Here is a 17640-nt window from a genome sequence, read left to right as displayed (position 1 = left end):
CAGTTGCCTCAGTGTTCACAAGCACAATATCGTCTCTACCCAGTGAGAGCAACAATGGGCTTAAATTCAGGCCAGGCCTAAGCAAGTGAAACTCCAGTGGAATCAAATAAGTTGCACCAACTTAGAATGGATCTGAACTGGGCGCAGTATAATTCTGCTCTCAATTACGCTGGTCAAATCTCAGTGAGATAGCACCAAGAAAAAAATTGGATGCAGCATGTTTTAAGGATCCCTGGCTGCCTGGGGCTCATTACTGCATTCTTGCGTATATTTCTGCATTATTTCAGACTTGTTCAGAAAAGTGCTATGGAGATACAGTGCAAATGTAAAAGAACTGAAGTCCACAGCACAGGAAATAACCCTAACTCTGGGCTCATCAGGAGCAGCTCCGAGCAAACCCAGGCTATTTTTCACATAAGAAGCCTGGAAATTAAACAGATTGATCACCCACTAACTATGTATATAAAAGCTCCCCTACAAAACGCAGGCACGTCTCACCTCTGTTGAAGCTGGTTTTGGGTACATGTGTACACACACACACACACACACACACACACACACACACACACACACACACACACACACACACACACACACACACACTTATAGCATGAGCTGTAGGCCTGCTTAGCAGTGAAGTTCTGAAGCATGAGAGAGACATCAGTACCCCGCCTTTAGGTTATTGGTCCAATTGCTATGGTTACCTTCAACCACCAATTCTTAGGTTATTCTAAACCCTGTTATGGAAGGAAGTGCCCTCCCCCAGAGAGATCTCAGAGCTGCACGGAATGCCTTCTCTGCATGATGCTGACAGCACAGTCCGGAAGGGAGCCCTTGAAGAAAGACTTAAAGAAGCACCACCCAACCGGTCAAGGCGACACTTACTGGTTTGGACCTTGAGCGTGTAAGGGTTTTTCTGCTGGATGGTGTGGGTGAAGTGGAAACGCGCGTTACAGCTGTAGTCAGTTTGGGCGTCCTGCAGCATAACGTTGGAGAAGTATAAGTCGCCGTTCTGGCCCTGGGAGACGCGCTTGTCTTGGTGGATTGGCTCCATGGCTGAGAGAGAGAAAACAGGAGTTCAAAATAAAAGTCACTATGCTCTGGACTCCTTAACATCTGCCTTCAAACAACTGGTGCGTCTTCTGGCAAAGCATCCGGAGAGGGCAGCAAATGCGTAACTGATGCAGGGTTACTAAAGTCCAACAAGAACTGATGAGTACAAACCAGTTCTTGTAATTAGTGGCATGAAACCTCCGAAGAAAACAAAATACGACTATAGAGGCTGCCATGCCCCTCATGGAGTTTGGAGCAACACACAGCCTTCCTGGCCTGCTGGAAGGGACTCGGTTGGATTACAAGGACTCACTAGTTTCCAGTGGAACCAATGACACGAGATGGGAGGGATTTTAAAGAGCTAGGTCCATATACGAGCAAGGCATTTCTCAGCTCCACTTCTGCTGTAATTAAAATGGGGGGCGGGAGGGAGGGAGGTTGAAGTTCTGCATTAAAATACATATTGCTATCACTCAAAAGACTTCCCTCAGTGAAATGATTGGTCCAGGGAGCCCATGCCACCTGACCACTGTCCCAACTTACAGCTGCTCATCCAGAAGATAACAGGAGGCGGCAGCCCAGGGGGTGGGTTGCATTTTAAAGTCAGTGGGGATCCTTCATCGATCTCTACAAGGTCCAAATGTTCCTTTGGCCACAAGGGAGACCCTGCAATCAGAAGATGTGAGACACATAGCGGATGTTGAGTTGAAGGGAATATACTGGGAGAGGTTTGTTTTTTTAAATCTCATCGCCCTCTCCGAGGACCTGGACTGGTTTCATTGGAAAGGCCCTGATGCAATTTAATTTTTATACATACAGGTTTCTTGCAGGGTCCATGTGTTCCTGCTCCATGTTGATATTTCTCCCTCCAAAAGCTACTTATATTGAAGGGCTCTAAGCTTTGTACAAACATGACTAATGAATTACGCTTCATGACAACACCCTCTGTAAGGTAGGTGTCATTACCCCTATATAGCATATGGGGAAAGTGGGGCATAGAGAGACAAAGTAACTTGGACACGGTCTCACAGCAGGTTAGTGGCACAGAAGGGAAGAGAACCCAAGTCTCCTGACTCTGTGTCCTGCTTCCTAACCACCAGACTATGCGGCCTTCTCTAGCAGCTGAGATTGCTATCCACTGTGATCAGTTACAAACTGATGTTTGTGTGTGTGATGCGCCCAGAAGACAGTGACAGGCCCATAGAAGTTAGTCAGGATACAGTTATTGCAGTTGGGTTGTTGGATACAGGGGTGGGAAGGAAAAGATCAGCCTACCAGCCAATGCAGGTAATGGGTATTTTATTACCACTATACATCTCTAGTCCATTTGCAAAGCTGAATTAATAAAACAAAACAGACACACATACTGCAAGTGAAGCAAGATGTGGCATTTGCGTGGCAAATATTTCCTTCTCAGCTTCTGCAAACCCTATGTCATGCAAACATTTTTTTTTTAAAATCCAAACCAGAGCCACTCAGCTACCTGGCTCAGCCTTGAGACAGAAGCGACAAGCCTGCATTACTCACTGGAAACTTGCAGAAGGATTTTGCTGGAGAGCGCCGTCCCGTACTCGTTTCGAGCAGAGCACTGGTATTCCCCCTCATAATCCTCCGGCCTCCCACCGCCGCGGAAGTCGATGACCAGCGTCCCTGACCTGCGCTGCATCGAGACCTTCGGGTCCTTGGCCACGTTGAAGAACTTCCCATTCCGTGTCCAAGAAAAACTGCCAACATTGGACATTGCATGTATTATGTAACCACGTGCCGTGTTCACACAGGAAGAGCCTTACTAGCTACAATACAGTTACATTTAACATATGACCCATTAACTTCCCTACCTAATAAGAGAGACACGACATGGAGTTGGTTGCTCTTCCATAGAGTCTGCCAGGGCCAAGCTCTCATTGAGAGCCAGGCTTTTGCCCCTTGTGTATTCCCACATTAAATCTATTTGGGTATTTATATGGCCCTTGTCACCATAGTGTCTAAATTCCAGAGCTAAGTGCTGTACTGTGGAAGGTAAGGAGCCCAATTCTCTGCTGGTATAATGGAGCGGTGCCAGTTTACACCAGTGGAGAGTTTGGCCCAAGGTACCTAGAAAGACTCTCAGGTGTCCCGTGCAAGAACGTCTTTAGATCTGGTTCCCCTTTTTGCAGACATTAGTAAACTTTTCTACATCTCAAAACCAGCAGGACCTCAAGGTCACGAGAACTTTAAAATGCACTCACATAGGAACGGGGTTCCCTTTGGCTTCACAGTTAATGAAGATGTTATCCCTCGGGTCTACAATATAATCCTTCACAGACTGCTTTGTAATTGTGGGAGGTTGAGGCACTGCAAAGGACACAGAAAGAAAAAAAGAATGAGGAGAAACCCTTTAGTCATTGTCCTGCAACGGAATCCTCCTGGGAATTGAGACTTCCCCTAGCGGGATTCACTGTTTATATTCATTATCTTTGAAATTGCAGGTGTCAGTAGAAGGACCCTTCAAAATGTAAGAGCCGCAAATTTCTCATTTAAGTGACTTAAGCTCCCTGGTCAGGCAGTTCCCCACCACCAGCAGGCCATCTGATGTGAACTAAAAATTAAAAATCTCTATGAAAGAGACTGAACGTGACAGCAAATCTTAGCTAAGAGCTTTCAAAGACAGAACACAAATGTACGTATTTTACCTAAAAGTTCCTGCAAGGAGCCATCAAGGTAGAACACATTCAAGACAATAGTCTTAAAACTTCCATGTTTAGCCAGAGATAGTTCCAGATTGGTATCTAGGAGTTAAGGGTTTGCAAAGACTAAAGAATATAACAATGACCAGTTTAGGGTCAGGTTCTAAACCATTACTCTATATTTAACATCAGCATAGTTCCAGAGACTTCAACAGATTTATCCCTGATTTGCACCAGGATAACTGGGGATCAGAATCTGAACCTTAGTCTCTTACCCCAGGAATTGGAAATAGCTTAAAGAGGAGATACTTGTACATTACTAATTTGGTATCGGAAATGGATCTGACATGCATGTCCATTATTTAGTAGGGTCAGCAAAACAACAGATGCAGTTCTCCTCTGAAACAGACTTTTAGCAATAATTCTCCACAGAGTTAGTGTTTGTGTTGCAAGATTAAGCTTTTGCTGGGACATGATAGTTGCTTCATTAGAACTGAAGTCTCCTTAGAGCAGTGGTTCTCAAACATTCCCACAACACGATCCCCACATCATGGATTATAATTTCCCTCCAACCAAAAGTCCACTTCCCTCACAACAGGATGCAACTCAAGGTTAGCTTCCCTCTCTCCCGCCCCCTGCAGAACATTTCTGACTCCATCTTCTCTTTGCTGCTATTCCCTGTAGCAGAACATCTTGCAGGGGACAGTTGTGAGCACATCTGTTTTGCTAGTGTCCGTTCTGGTTGGGCTTATTTCCTGTCCGCACATTCCTTAGGTACAGAAAAGGAATCGACATGGGGCTAACTAAGGCCGGATTCCTCTTAATCTGGGTTCCAGTGTCAGATGGAGTATGGGGGACAGTGAATCTAAGGCAGGGTGCAGGATAGAGCACAGCAGACTACCTAGCCCCTTCCCTTCAGCTAACACCACAACCTGGTTTCTTACCTTCCCATTCCTCTCTGAAGGTGCCAAAGGAGGGGGGAGAGCCCAGGCTGCTTAGGAGCTGAGAGACACGATCATCTCTGAGCTATGCAATGAGACGGGCAAATTCTATTGCTGCCCTTAAAGCAGATCTATTCCCCACAATCCAGAGTTCATGCCCTCTGCGCACACAGCAATTCAAAGGAGATATTGTGCATGCCAGGAGAACAGGTTTTCAGACAGTTTTCAAATTCAAAGGCACCCACTGCCCACTGCTGAAGGGGAAAGAGGAGAGCTATGTTGGACAGGAAGGGGGAAGGTAGGGAGTTAGGCTGGAAGCAGACAAATGGTGGTAGGAGAATAGTGAAAAAAAAGTGAGAATCTCATTGCAGGATAGAATTGGAAACAAATCCTTAGAAACCACCATTAGAAAAGGATAACCTCTCTAAAGGGCCCCACCTACCGTTTGAGAACTGCTGCCTTGGGAGGTTTGCTGTGTCTAGCTGTGACCCATATTTGCAGCTCTGACCTACATTGTGAATTCACTCATCTGCAAGAGCCATTAGAAGCATCTTCAAATTAGGACACCAGGTTCCAGTTATGTACTGGCCCCAATTTAAAATTAGGAGTCAGCCTTTAACCTAGTGTCAATCCAGAGTAACTCTGTTAGAGTCAGTGCACTTATGCTGGCATACTGCAGATCAGAATATGGTCCTAGGAGGGGGCCCTTTTAGAGGCATCACTGATTTAGAATTGTCCAACCATTTGCAGATGTCTCGGCCAACCGGCCAACATACGGATGCAGTGGATCAGACATCTAAGGAGGCAGGGGGGTTGCCAGACTCCCCAAGCTCCAAGAAACAGCTCATGCCCTTAAAATCTGAATCTTGCAATAGTCTGCTTTCATGGATTCTGTTCCTGCCTTGCCATCACAAGCCATTCAGATAGCTTCTCCTGTAGCCCCATGCCATGCACAACCTCTGCTGCCCACTAGCGGGACTAATACAAAAAACAAGACAGGGTAGGACTTACATTCACTCTGAATATTTGCTGTTAGTTCCAAAGTGTAAGCATTATAAAAAAAGAAACAAAAAAGGTTAATTGAAAAAGAATCCAACGGATTATGTACGCAACATGGCTATCAAAGGGACTACAAATATATCAATATCCAAACATGGCCACTTTACAGTAAACAATGCAAATGTCTTCTAGCCCACTTACCTTCATTTAAACATGGGAAAATCCCTCCATCAAAAACACGTCTCTTTCATAGTCACAATGAGGATTACGTGTCCAAGGCCACTTCCCCCCAACCTGCTTTTTAAAAACTGCACGCACGAATTTACTGAGGTTGAATGGTGACAGATAGGCAGCTCTGGAGACTGATGGGCTAAGCTTATTCATGAGATCAGCACAGAATGGGCACTGCCAGAGCAAACACCTTATCCCACTGCCACCAATATGCCATATCCCAGAGTTGGATGGATCGCCTTTAAGGATAAGAAAGCAGTTCAGTCTCTCTGGGCAAATTCCGTCCTTGGCCTCAACTGCTATGACTGCCAACAAGGGTGCGGCAGGTGCCAAATGGAGTGGTGGTGTTTAGTTAGAGAGATGCTTTCCCGCTAGAATAGTGGTAATTTGTGATCCCTAACCAGGTCTGGGCTTGAACTGGTGGCAAATTCAAAAAGCCAGTTACTGAGCCCCTTATGCCAGCCCTCCAGGCAATCAGGGAGCTGATGCAGGGTTTAATAAGTCTTGATCTGGCTAACTAAGTAAAAGCCCACAGCAACCCAGGTACCTGTAAGACGTAGTGTCTGACCAAGAGATTATAAGGCATCTTAATTGCCAAGAGAGACATCATGCCTAATGCACCTGCCTCCCCACAACCCTGAGTCAGGGTCTGCCTCCAGGTACCAGTGTTTATTTCCAGAGCTGAACCATGAGAGACCTGTTAAGCTCTTCATTTAGCTGTTTAAACAGATGCTTAAAGCTGGTAACAGCTGGATCTCTGCCAAGACCTGATGGACCACCGGGGCAGGGAGAACGAGAAAAAGGAGGCAGTTCCGTCACCTGGTTGTAAGAGCTGAAACACCAGAAGCTTTCCCAATGTAAGGAGAGAGCTGAAGACAGCAAATGGGGAACAAATCGCTGACTGGCCAGCCAAGCATATGGAAGATACTGATTCCAAGCAGAGGAAATGAGTACTAGCACAATGCACTATTGTAGGGTGACCATATGTCCTGATTTTATAAGGGCAGTCCTGATATTTTGGGCCTTTTTCTTATATAAGCACCTAATTACACCCTCCACCCAAATTTTTCACACTTGCTATCTGATCACCCTAATCCACAGACAACTTCCTTCCTCCCCACGGTGCATCACTGTTGCATGACACTTGCCCTGTCCACACATCATAGCGGGAAGCTCCAGCTCCATATTCAGCAATGCCCACATGAGACTTTGGGCTCAGTGAGCAAGATTTGATAGAAGAAGTGAGCAGAAGAGTCTAGGAAAGCTTTTGTTTCGGAAAAAAAAGTAGAAGAAAAATAATCCTGTGCAAAATAACCAAGTTACTCAACAGCAGGGAGACTTTTCCTTGTGATAGCCGTGTTTGTAGAGCACCTAATACAATGAGGCACTGATCCTGGACAGGCCTCTGGACACCACTGCAACACAAGGTGAGAACCACAGGGTTCATTTTAGAGGGACCTAGTTAGACTTCTAAGGAGAGTCACTGATTTATTTGGATTTTTAATGGTCTTGGTTTAGTTGCTTATCATAACTTGTTATATTTCTTTACACATTTTATTAAAAGAAATAAGCAGGTAAAAATAAAACAATTATTAAGGCTAAACTATTATACCTTTTGTTAAGTTAACGAAGGGTTAAACAGTACAATTCTATTAACGTTATAAGGTTAGAATTCATTTAAACTAAAGACAAGTATTATTCCAATATATGCTATGTCTTTTCCAACAAATAAAAATTAACAACATTGTCTATAATACAAAAAAAATTGGTTTAAGAAATAATTTAGAGGTATGAGAAGATGACGTGCAAAGAACATATTTTAAATTAGAGAGGAATAGTTTGGTAGCGTTAAGACCCTTCAGGTGCCACAGTGGTTCATTAATTGATTGCATGAGCTATGCATTATTGAACAGTTCATCCCAGGATCTCTAAATGCAGTAATGTACCTATTCTAATGCAGCTATATAACAAAAGACATATGTTAAAACTTTCTTCTTTATGGTGCTTTGAATCTTCAAAACCCATTAATTTCTTTACAACACTTGTCACACAGTAAGAGTATTATCCCCGATATCACAGATGGAGAAACTGAGCAGACGAGGCAGTGACTTGCCCAAAGTTGCAGTGAGTCAGTAACAGGGTTGGGAAAAGAACATCTGTCTCCTGACTCCAGGGATGAAAATGAGCCAGTGAGGGCCAGTATGACATACTGGTAAGAAGCCGGCACCGACCCATACGCAGCCTGCATTAAAGCGCTGCCACAATAAAGCACTTTAATATTGCTGCCCCTTTTGCACTCCCCCTACCGGCAGGGCTGCCAATGGGGGCGGGGGCGGGGGGAAGGAGGCAGCAACATTAAGGCGCTGCCACGGCAAAGAACCTTGCTTCAAGTGCTGCTGCGGCAGCGCTTTAACATCGCTGCCCCTTTTGCCTCCCTGTGACGAAGTGGGGGATTTTCTTGGGGTTTTCTGTGTTTTCCAGTGGTTTGCATGCACAGGGGGTGGGACTCAGCATCCCTGGGTGTTACTGGTTTAACAAGGTGAGGGGAGAGGGAGTTTGTTGTTACAGAGGACCAGAGAGGGAAGTCAGGACCCTGGCCGATGGCCTGGAGGATGGAGACCCCAGCGACTGGTGACCGGACGCAGCTCAGGAGTTGCAGCTGGTTCTGGCCAGAGGGAGGATAATGAGCCGTGAAGAGAGGACCCCGGTGACTGGACCAGCCGGTTCCAGCCAGAGGAGAGCTGAGAGGAGAGGAGACCCAGGCCTTCCTGTTTACAACCCTGTTTACCTGGAGAAAAGACAGTGGACAGAGGCAAGGCTTGGGGCCAGGGATATCAGAGGCCCAGCTGGGAAGCAGGGGGGTTCGGGGCTGGAGAGGGGAAGCAAGCAGAGCCCACCTGGATGCAGGGAGACTGGGATATGCTGGGCTGAGGGAGGCCATGCTTGAGGCCTTGAGAGTTTCTTGTAATATGTTCAACTCTCAATAAACCCTCCTGTTTTATGCTGGCTGAGAGTAGCTCTGGTCTAGAGAACAGGGTTGCATCAACTCCTTCGGGGGTGAGGAGGCCCGGGGGGTCCAGAGCACGTGGACTCCCTGAAGGGCCCACGGTGAGAGACAGACGTGCTAAGGCTCAGAGAGGTGCGGCTCCAGGAGGTGGAGGGGCCTGACCCTGAGAGAGAGTGGACCCCTGAGAAGGGCTGTTGCACTGAAAGGGGAACCCCCAACGGACCACACGGGGCCAAGAGTGGGCATGATTTATGAGTCCGTGACACTCCCACCAGGCTGCCAACAGGGATGGGGTGGGCAAAGGGAGCAGCTGCCCCGGGGCTGGCTCTTTAAAAGGGCCTGGGGCTCCAGCCGCCATTGCAGCCCCAGGCCCTTTTAAATCACCATGGAGCCCAGGGCAGCACGAGCCAGGTGGCCTGGAAGGGCTGGCTGAGGGACGCTGACTCCTCCAACCCCACCCCTTCCGCAGGCTGGAGCCTGAGCCGACCCCAGCCCTGTACCGGTAAGTCTTCGGAGTTACTTGCATCCTTGCCTGACTCCCAGCCTGCTGATCTAACCACTAGCAAGCTCTGCCTCCCTACTGCTATAAAGGCTGAAGAGTGAAATACTTTACTTCTCCATAACTCCCTTTGCACCTTCTTAAACTTGACTGCAATGGATGCTCAAGCTGGATACTCAACCCACTAGCAGCTGTGTTTGCAACCTCTCTGAGAGGGAGCTGCCCAGTTAAAGAGGCAGCGTTCCCCATCTATGGAGATTTCCTACAATGCACATCCATGCACCTGTAGAATGAGCTTATCCCCATGAAGGGGGGAAGTCCTGTGCAGTAATACACCGTGAATAAAGCTCATCTGCTCAGACAGCTCATGATTTGAACACTTCTCAGGGCCCAGCACAAGCCAGCAGCTGTAGCCATTTATGCACCACCTGCTCAACTTAGTAAAACCTGTAACCTTTCACATTCAAGATGGGAGTGATGAATTCATTAGTTGAGTCTTGGACTTCAACAAAGGGAAGCCACAAAAGGGCTAGCGAGACCTGATCACTGACCGGGTTAAAAGTGAAATTAAAACACCAACTCCTCAGCAGCTCTAAAGGCTTTGTCAGAAGGATAATGGAGTTCACGCTTGATGCCTTCAAAGAGTTAATTGAAACTATTTGAAATGGGCTCAGCTGGGTGGGACAGATGTTGGCAAGACTTAACTCCTGCATTGATTTGGGACACCCCACTTTTGGATTTCATCCCACCGCAATTCACCGTGATGAGCGACAACGCTTTCAAGTTCGCGGCATTGCACGGAGTTCATTTGAATCTCCTTAAAAGAGGCAAAGACAGGCACACCCTGCCTCAGAGCCTGGCTTCCCCTTTGTTTTCTCATCTGGCTACATGCAGTCACACAAGGATCCTGTCTGAATGGTGGTTACGGTAGTAAAATATGGTTGCTGGTTTCAAACGAAGCCTGGACAGGGTCAGAAAGGGAAATGCTGTCCCCCAAGAGCAGGGGCAGCTTTGTGGTTAAGGCACGCCTTGGCTCTTTTCCTCGCTCTGCCACAGGCACCATGGGCAAGGCACCATCTACACTAGCAAAACTGTCGTATCAGTGGAGTTGGAGAAAGGCCTGGTGTTAGAATTTATTGCTCAAGGATATTTATGATAGATGATAGAGTTTGGCCCTGCCAGTATAGCTAGGACCAGAGTATATTAACAATCAGGGCAGTAAGCACAGTTTGGTCATGGCTACACAGGCAAGAACAAACTGGCTTATGACACCATTCCTAGGCATAGTTTTGCTCGTGTAAATGGATCCTGTTCCCTATCAGCAAATGGCAACTCATTTTAGTATCAATCTTAGGTGTTTATAGGGTGCCAGTCACCTTTGTACATAGGCACTTAACATAGCAAAGTAAAAAATCATAAAAGTAAACCAAGGTATTTAAAATGACCTCTGTTTCCGCGCTTCTCACCAAGAGATGTCAATGCTCTCCTACCTCCCAGGTGGTGGTGTGAGGAACAAGCGATAGGCGCTTTTAGTTCCTTAGATGGGAGGTCGTCTAGAAACAGAAAGAATATTCCACGGCACAAGTTATAAGCATTTCTCTCTACTTTTCTGAGGTCTCATTACACTTGACTAGGCAAAAATGACTCCTTCCAAGGCACAAGAAACTGCAGCAGGAAACTCTTTTAAAATCAATTAGGTTTTGTATGGCCATGCTGCTTCTCCTTCCGTTTCAGGGAGCTTACATTTCTGAAAGGGCTCTAAGTTCTTAACAAAGCAGGGCCTCGTAAGTGACACAATCAAACTGTGTGCGCAAAATACATTCTCATTGTGGGGGACAACAAAGTGCAGCGTGCATGTTACACCACCAACTCCTCCAGCTACACAGAATTTTTCAACACGGATCACTCTGAATTAGGCGGAGCAGGGACTTGAGCACTGGACCCTGGTCCCGGGCTAGGACCCTATCCACCAGGCTCCAGAAGACGAGAGAAGAGTGTGCCTGTCCGACTCTCTTTCGCTCTCAAACCTTCCCGACGAAAACTGTTGTCAAAACTGATACATTTAGATCAAACAGCCTATTTCACCACTGACCAGCTTGCATCGACCTATCTGTGACCTGCGTGAAAGCTCAGCTGTGGTCCATCCTTGGGACCTCAGGCCCACATCTCTCATTCTGAAACCAGAAAGATCCCTGCCATCCATCACTGATTTTTGTCCATTTAAAGATCCCATTACAAATTGCCTTATCTATAAATTCACTCCAAGCCTTCCTCATATACCTTTTCTCTCTTTCTTCTCATGTCCAGTCTCTCTCCACATCTAGGCTCTGTTTCAGCAACAGACTTAAGCATGTGACTAACTTAAAGCATGTAAACAGTCCCACAGAAGTCAAGACTGTTCCCATGCTTCAAGGCAGACATGTGCTTAAGCATTTTGCTGAATGGGGGCCCTGCATTCACTCACCCACCCGGTTGACATGAGAGCCTCATCCATTGCAGCTCCTGCCTCCTGGAGCCAACCTACATCTTTCCACCTATTTCCAAACTTTGCATAAAAGAACCTCTCTTGCCCATAACTTTTCATCCCCCCGCCCCTCCTAGGTCATTTAAGCCAGGAATGCATTTGAGGTCAATTTGTATGACTAGAGTGTCTAAGACAGAACAACATTATACTGTAAAGGGTAAAACCATACCAGGAAGTGTCATGCTCCCTTAGCCTGAAGTTAGGCCTTGGTAATACCGTACCGTTCTCTAACACCTTTCATAAAAGGATTTCCGTGTGCTTCAGAGTTGCAATGAATTCTGTGAGGGGGTGGGGTGGTTATTAACACCTGCTTTTACAGAGGGGGAAAACAGAGATACAGAGAGGTTAAGTAAGTGACCCAAGCGGCCGAATCTGGAATAGAATCTGAGCCAACAATCCCTTTGCTTTGCTCTAACCACTTAGTCGACGCTGTCTAGAATATGACAACACAAGGTCAGACATTCTCTAAGCACTGGTGTTAAGGTGGTTTAACAAAATCATTCAGCAGAAATTTCTCTATCCTGCATTCCCCCACCCATGTTTATCCTCCTGAATAAAATATAAAACCTGCCTAATAATTAACCCAAAATGGCCTGATGGAGGGAGATAAAAATTGCAGAGTTGTACATGTAACCTTCCCGATATAACCCGGTTTCTTCCTCCCGGTGGGACCAGACCTATCTACATTTTGATGACAGCATCTGCCTGAAAGGACTGCTAATGAGATTCTCTCCTCCATGAAGGAGCATCCAATGCATAGTCTCCATAGTAATTGCCCATATCATACATCTTCAGAATCTCTTAATTATCAGTGGCATGTCAGCTACTGGCTTCCTTAACACAGCAGCAACCTGTAGGATGGAAGTTCCCTCATCTTCAAGTAAAGCCCATTAGGGTGAATCCATGTTTCTGCTGGCAATGAAGGGTAATTACACAGCAGCACAGCACTTAAAGGCAGGAGAGGATTCTGTGTACCTTGGTGGAGTTTAAACACCTATCAGAGCCAAACAAATATGACAGGATTTTCCTCAGTCCAAGTACAACATAAGGGTCTTCGATTAAGTGGAAACAAAGAAGAGGAAACCCTCTTCTCCCCTGGTTCTCCTCTCAGCTCCAGCATGCTTCTTCCCTAACTGTCAACAGGGCCGGCTCTAGGCACCAGCGCTCCAAGCATGTGCTTGGGGTGGCACTTTCCAAGGGGTGGCACTCCGGCTCCCTTTTTTTTTTCTTGTTCTTTTTTGCTTGGGGCGCAAAAAGCCAGGAGCCGGCCCTGAGCGGAGGTGAGCTGCATTGGTAGGGGGGCACGGAGAGGGCCTCAGGAAGTAACCTGGGGGGAAGGGGAGCAGAGGAACTGCTCCCCCCAGCTCACCTCCGCTCCACTGCCGCCTGCTCCCCCGAGCACGCTGCCACTCCGCTTCTCCCCCCTCCCTCCCAGGCTTGCCGCAAAACAGCTGATTCACGTGACAAGCCTGGGAGGGAGTGGGGAGAAGCAGAGCGGAGGAGAGTTGCAGCGGTGGGGGGCGTGAGGAGGGCCGCAGGAAGTAACCCGGGGGGGGCAGCAGAGACAAGCTTGGGAGGGAGGGGTAGGAAGGGAAATGCAGCGTGCCCAGGGGAGGAGGTGTGGCCAGGGGTTAGGGGAACGGGTTGGAATGGGGTGGAATTGGGGCAGGGCCAGGAGGAGGCGGGAATTTTTCTTTTTGCTTGGGGCAGCAAAACCTTGGAGCCAGCCCTGACTGTCAAAATGAGCCCCACTTCTCATCCCTCTTATATCACACTAGGGAGAACAGTGAGTTACTTACCATGCACATCTCTGCAGACACCTGCACCTTCACCTACTCAGAGGGAGAGGGTTATCCCCTCCTTCTCACCTATGGACAATGTCTATGGGCCCTGTTCAACTCCTCACCCAAGGCATCATCCCTGTGGGAATTATATAAAGCAACACTTGCAGGTGGGCACAAGGGTCTTCCCCTGTGCATTTATTGCAGGACTGGAGCCCCTGGTGGCATCAGATCCTCCCCTAAACAAGGGCTCCAATAGCTTCAAAATCAGACCAGTTTACCTAAGCAACCAACCAAACAGGAGGTTCATGTTGGCACTGGAATGGGACTTCAGGTGTTGACACTGGGGGGGGGGGGTCCCTTCTTCCCTCTTTGCCACTACTCTCCAGTCTGGTAGCCTGCAAAAATGATCAGTGTTCTCATGTGACATGTTCCAGGAAAATGCCAGGAATCCTGCGCTAATATTTATCATGACATTATTTCTTTACCAGGAACAGCTTCGCTTAGATGCAGCATTCACTGCACTTTCCAATCTTTAACCAATGAAGTTGCCTAAAGCACAAAGAGCTCAAGAGCCTTGCCCAAGGTCACACAGTGAGTGAATGGCTCAGCCCAGATTGGAAAACCCAGGGTCTCTCTGGCTCCCGAGTCCTTGGCTCCAACCATTACACCGCAGGGCTCCAATGGAGATTTTTAGAGAACGCCGAAAATAAATCTAGAAACTTACGATCCAGGGGAACTTCGATGGCTCTGATGATATGATGAAGGTACAGAGCAAACACTACTCCTGTGTACGTTAGGAGGTACTGTTGCATTACCATTTTGAATGTCTGGGTAGTATTATGCTTCCACTTTCCTTCAATAGGGCAGGTTGGCCTCTTGCCACAGTAGCTGTACTGCTCAGATTCTTAACTGCAAAATAAACACAAGCCACAAATTAATGAGCAGGTTATAGAGCGCTCTGTACTCCTCATTTTCTTAATTTTTGAGCCGAGGAGAGAAGCACTTTTCATCTGTAATTGTTAGTATTGGGATAGGTCCTAGAGCAGGGATTGGCAACCTTTCAGAAGTGGTGTGCCGAGTCTTCATCTATTCACTCTGATTCAAGGTTTCGCGTGCCGGTAATACATTTTAACATTTTTAGAAGGTCTCTTTCTATAAGTCTGTAATATATAACTAAACTCTTGTTGTATGGAAAGTAAAATGTTTAAGAAGCTTCATTTAAAATTAAATTAAAATGCAGAGCCCCCCAGACCAGTGGCCAGGACCCAGACACTGTGAGTGCCACTGAAAATCAGCTTGCATGCCGCCTTCAGCACCCATGCCATAGGTTGCCTACCGCTGTCCTAGAGGCTCCAATCAAAGATCTAAGTCCCATCACATTAGGCATTGTACATATGCATAATAAGAGAGAGTTTTGCCCTAAAGAGCGTACAGTCTTAATATTTGAGTGCTCCAGAGATGTTAGCCCTACAGAGTCCTCTTGTATCTTCACTGACTTCCAGTCATTTTGATGACATATAATCAGAATACTCGGAAAGATGTATATGAACTTAAAATTTAGAATTTAACCCATTCAATATGCTTTATATCAACAGTCACTACTTAATCTTCACAACACAGCTCCGCGAGATAGGTGAGTCACATCTTCCTCACTTTACAGATGGGGGAAAGACGACACAGGAGGAAGACAAGACTCCGGTCCAAAGTCACATCATGAGTCAGTGTCAGAGCAGGGACTAGAACTCCTGGCTTCCTGGCCTGGGCTCCATCAGATCATGCTGCTCCTCTGAAATAATTTGATAATCAAAGAATCCGCACCTCCAATCTTGCGGCAGAATCCCCCTTTAACAGGAGTCGCCTAATTTGCAGTACGAACTGCCATAATCAGAGATAATAAAATACACAGATTTAAAACCTGGAGCACCTTTTTAAAAAAATGCATCAATGATCAAATTCTGCTCTCCATTACACTAGGGAAATCTGGAGCAGCTTAACTAAAGCAGCCTCTCTGTATACAACCAAGGAATATTTCCCAAAGATACACACTGAACCAAAAGCAGACTGTGCTCCTGCAATCGGATCTACGCTGACTAGCCCTGATGCCTTATGCATGGATACAACTGCAGGATCGGGGCCTGAGAGCACCTTAATAGAGTCACTCAGAAATACGAGGGGCAGATTTCCAAGTGCTCAGCACTCACAAATTCTAATCTGTGCCAAAAAGCTCAGCAGTCAGCAGCTCCTGTTGTGACCCTTATGGCTAAATGGTGAGTACTCAACTCTTGAAAATGTGGCCCTGAGTATCAGACAGAGGATCATGCAAGCTATTACTGCAGCCTACGTCCACTGTACTTAGAATTCAAAACCCAGGCAATGCTCAACATCCAAAGTAAGAGAATTCCAAACACTTCAAGGAAAACATTTTGTTTGTACTCAGTTACTCCGCTGAGAAGGCTAGAGATAGTTGAATAGTGGCAAACAATTTTCAGAAACCCTGACAAATTAGATACCAAACTCAGGTTTATGATGTTCACAATCCCACTGGTCATTTTATTTACAAACATTCATCCTAACTCAACTCTGATCAGGAATAACACAGAGAAATCAGATATTCATTTCAGGATGGAAACAGGAACATCATGCTGTGCCTGGTGACTAACTGTAAGTTACTCAGAACTAATGAATAAAGAAGAGTGAAACCAACAATTTTGTGAAGAAAAACCAATAGGAGTTAAAAAAAAACTATAAAAATACAGAAGATGCCTCCAAAAACCCCAAAACAATCCCCTCAACCAACCACATTAAATAAATAAATATAAATGTTTATTTGTGAATATCAAGGAGTGCTACATTTCACTGAAGAAAACTATGCTGGGAACAGTTCCAAGCTCTAATGAAATCCCAAGCAATGTACTTCAGCAGAGTTGAGTGACAGTAACAATTATTCTTCTACCATTATGCTGTGTTAATATCATATAGTATGTTACAAGACAACTGGAATATTTTTGGTCATTTATAGATCAAGGAAAGCTGAGCTCAGCTGCAGCATCTCTGTGTCAGGAAGCTTTCTGCTTTTCACTCAATTTTCCAGCTGGACTGGCTGAGGTACTGAAGGTCAAAAGACTTGGCTGAGGTCAGTGTCTTAGCCGGGAGCCTTCTGGCTCCTACTCCTTTGTTCTAAGCACTGCACCACATGGCCCGGCCTCTTCTTATGATGCTTATGACACATACAGGAGTTTTACTCATGAGATAAATCCTATCATCCTTAACAGCCCTATTACTAAAGTCAATAGGCCCAGTTCTGCCCTCTGATAGGCAAGCAGAGCTTTCAGTAACTCCAATGTGAGTTGTACAGATAGAGTAGAAGAAAGAACTGGCCCACCTGGGGTTGACAAATATCATTACTCCCATTAAAGGTGATGGAAAAATCTCCCTTAACTTCAATAGGAGCTAGATCAGACTTCAAAACGGGGCCTATGCACCAGTCCTGTTTGAAGGGCGTAAGCAGTGCTTAGGCCTGGCGTTAACCTCTGCATGGGTAGACTCATTTCCTCCTCTCCCTCCAGTCACATCTAAGAACCATACTGAAGTCATTTGGGTTGCCCTGATATAAACAGTGGCAGATTTCAGCTCTGCATGTGAGAGATCAGCATACTAGCTATTTAGTTCTGCTTCATCTTCCCATATGTAAGCGAGTCTTTTGAGGCACACAGGGTACATTTATGAAATGCAACCATACGCTGTCACATCAACAAATCCAGCAGCCTCTGGCGTTTTCATGATGTGAAACATTTCAACCCCACCAGCGTTTGGTCTTCTGTTGCCTTTTAAAAAATCAGTAACATGGATTAAAAGACAAAGCAAAGGGGGATAAATTATCCCTTTAACTGGGCTTTCATAATTCATCAGAGATTGCATCATGCCTGAGTAATGACG

At 46.2% G+C, this 17640-nt stretch overlaps 1 protein-coding gene across 24 annotated transcripts in view; it reads right to left on the bottom strand.

Moving 5' to 3' along the window:
- Nucleotides 1–17640, bottom strand: part of NFASC (neurofascin) — a 184518-nt gene that overhangs the window by 88863 nt on the left and 78015 nt on the right. For 21 of the 24 annotated variants that reach the window (XR_004000247.1, XM_030561529.1, XM_030561531.1 and 18 more), the window contains 6 exons: nt 14429–14613; nt 5672–5689; nt 3282–3387; nt 2581–2777; nt 1597–1719; nt 886–1056 (listed from right to left, as the gene is read on the bottom strand). Coding sequence is in view for 23 of the 24 variants with exons in the window: in XM_030561529.1 (XP_030417389.1) it covers nt 886–1056; nt 1597–1719; nt 2581–2777; nt 3282–3387; nt 5672–5689; nt 14429–14522 (709 nt within the window). In the remaining variant the exon portion in view is untranslated. The remainder of the gene's footprint in view (nt 1–885; nt 1057–1596; nt 1720–2580; nt 2778–3281; nt 3388–5671; nt 5690–14428; nt 14614–17640) is intronic. The other 3 variants (XM_030561533.1, XM_030561545.1, XM_030561547.1) reach the window with 1 other exon arrangement.

Source organism: Gopherus evgoodei, chromosome 4, assembly GCF_007399415.2.
Source record: "Gopherus evgoodei ecotype Sinaloan lineage chromosome 4, rGopEvg1_v1.p, whole genome shotgun sequence".
Taxonomy (NCBI): Eukaryota; Metazoa; Chordata; order Testudines; family Testudinidae; genus Gopherus; species Gopherus evgoodei.
Note: the sequence above shows the minus strand (reverse complement) of the source record. Positions and strands in the feature narration are given on the sequence as shown.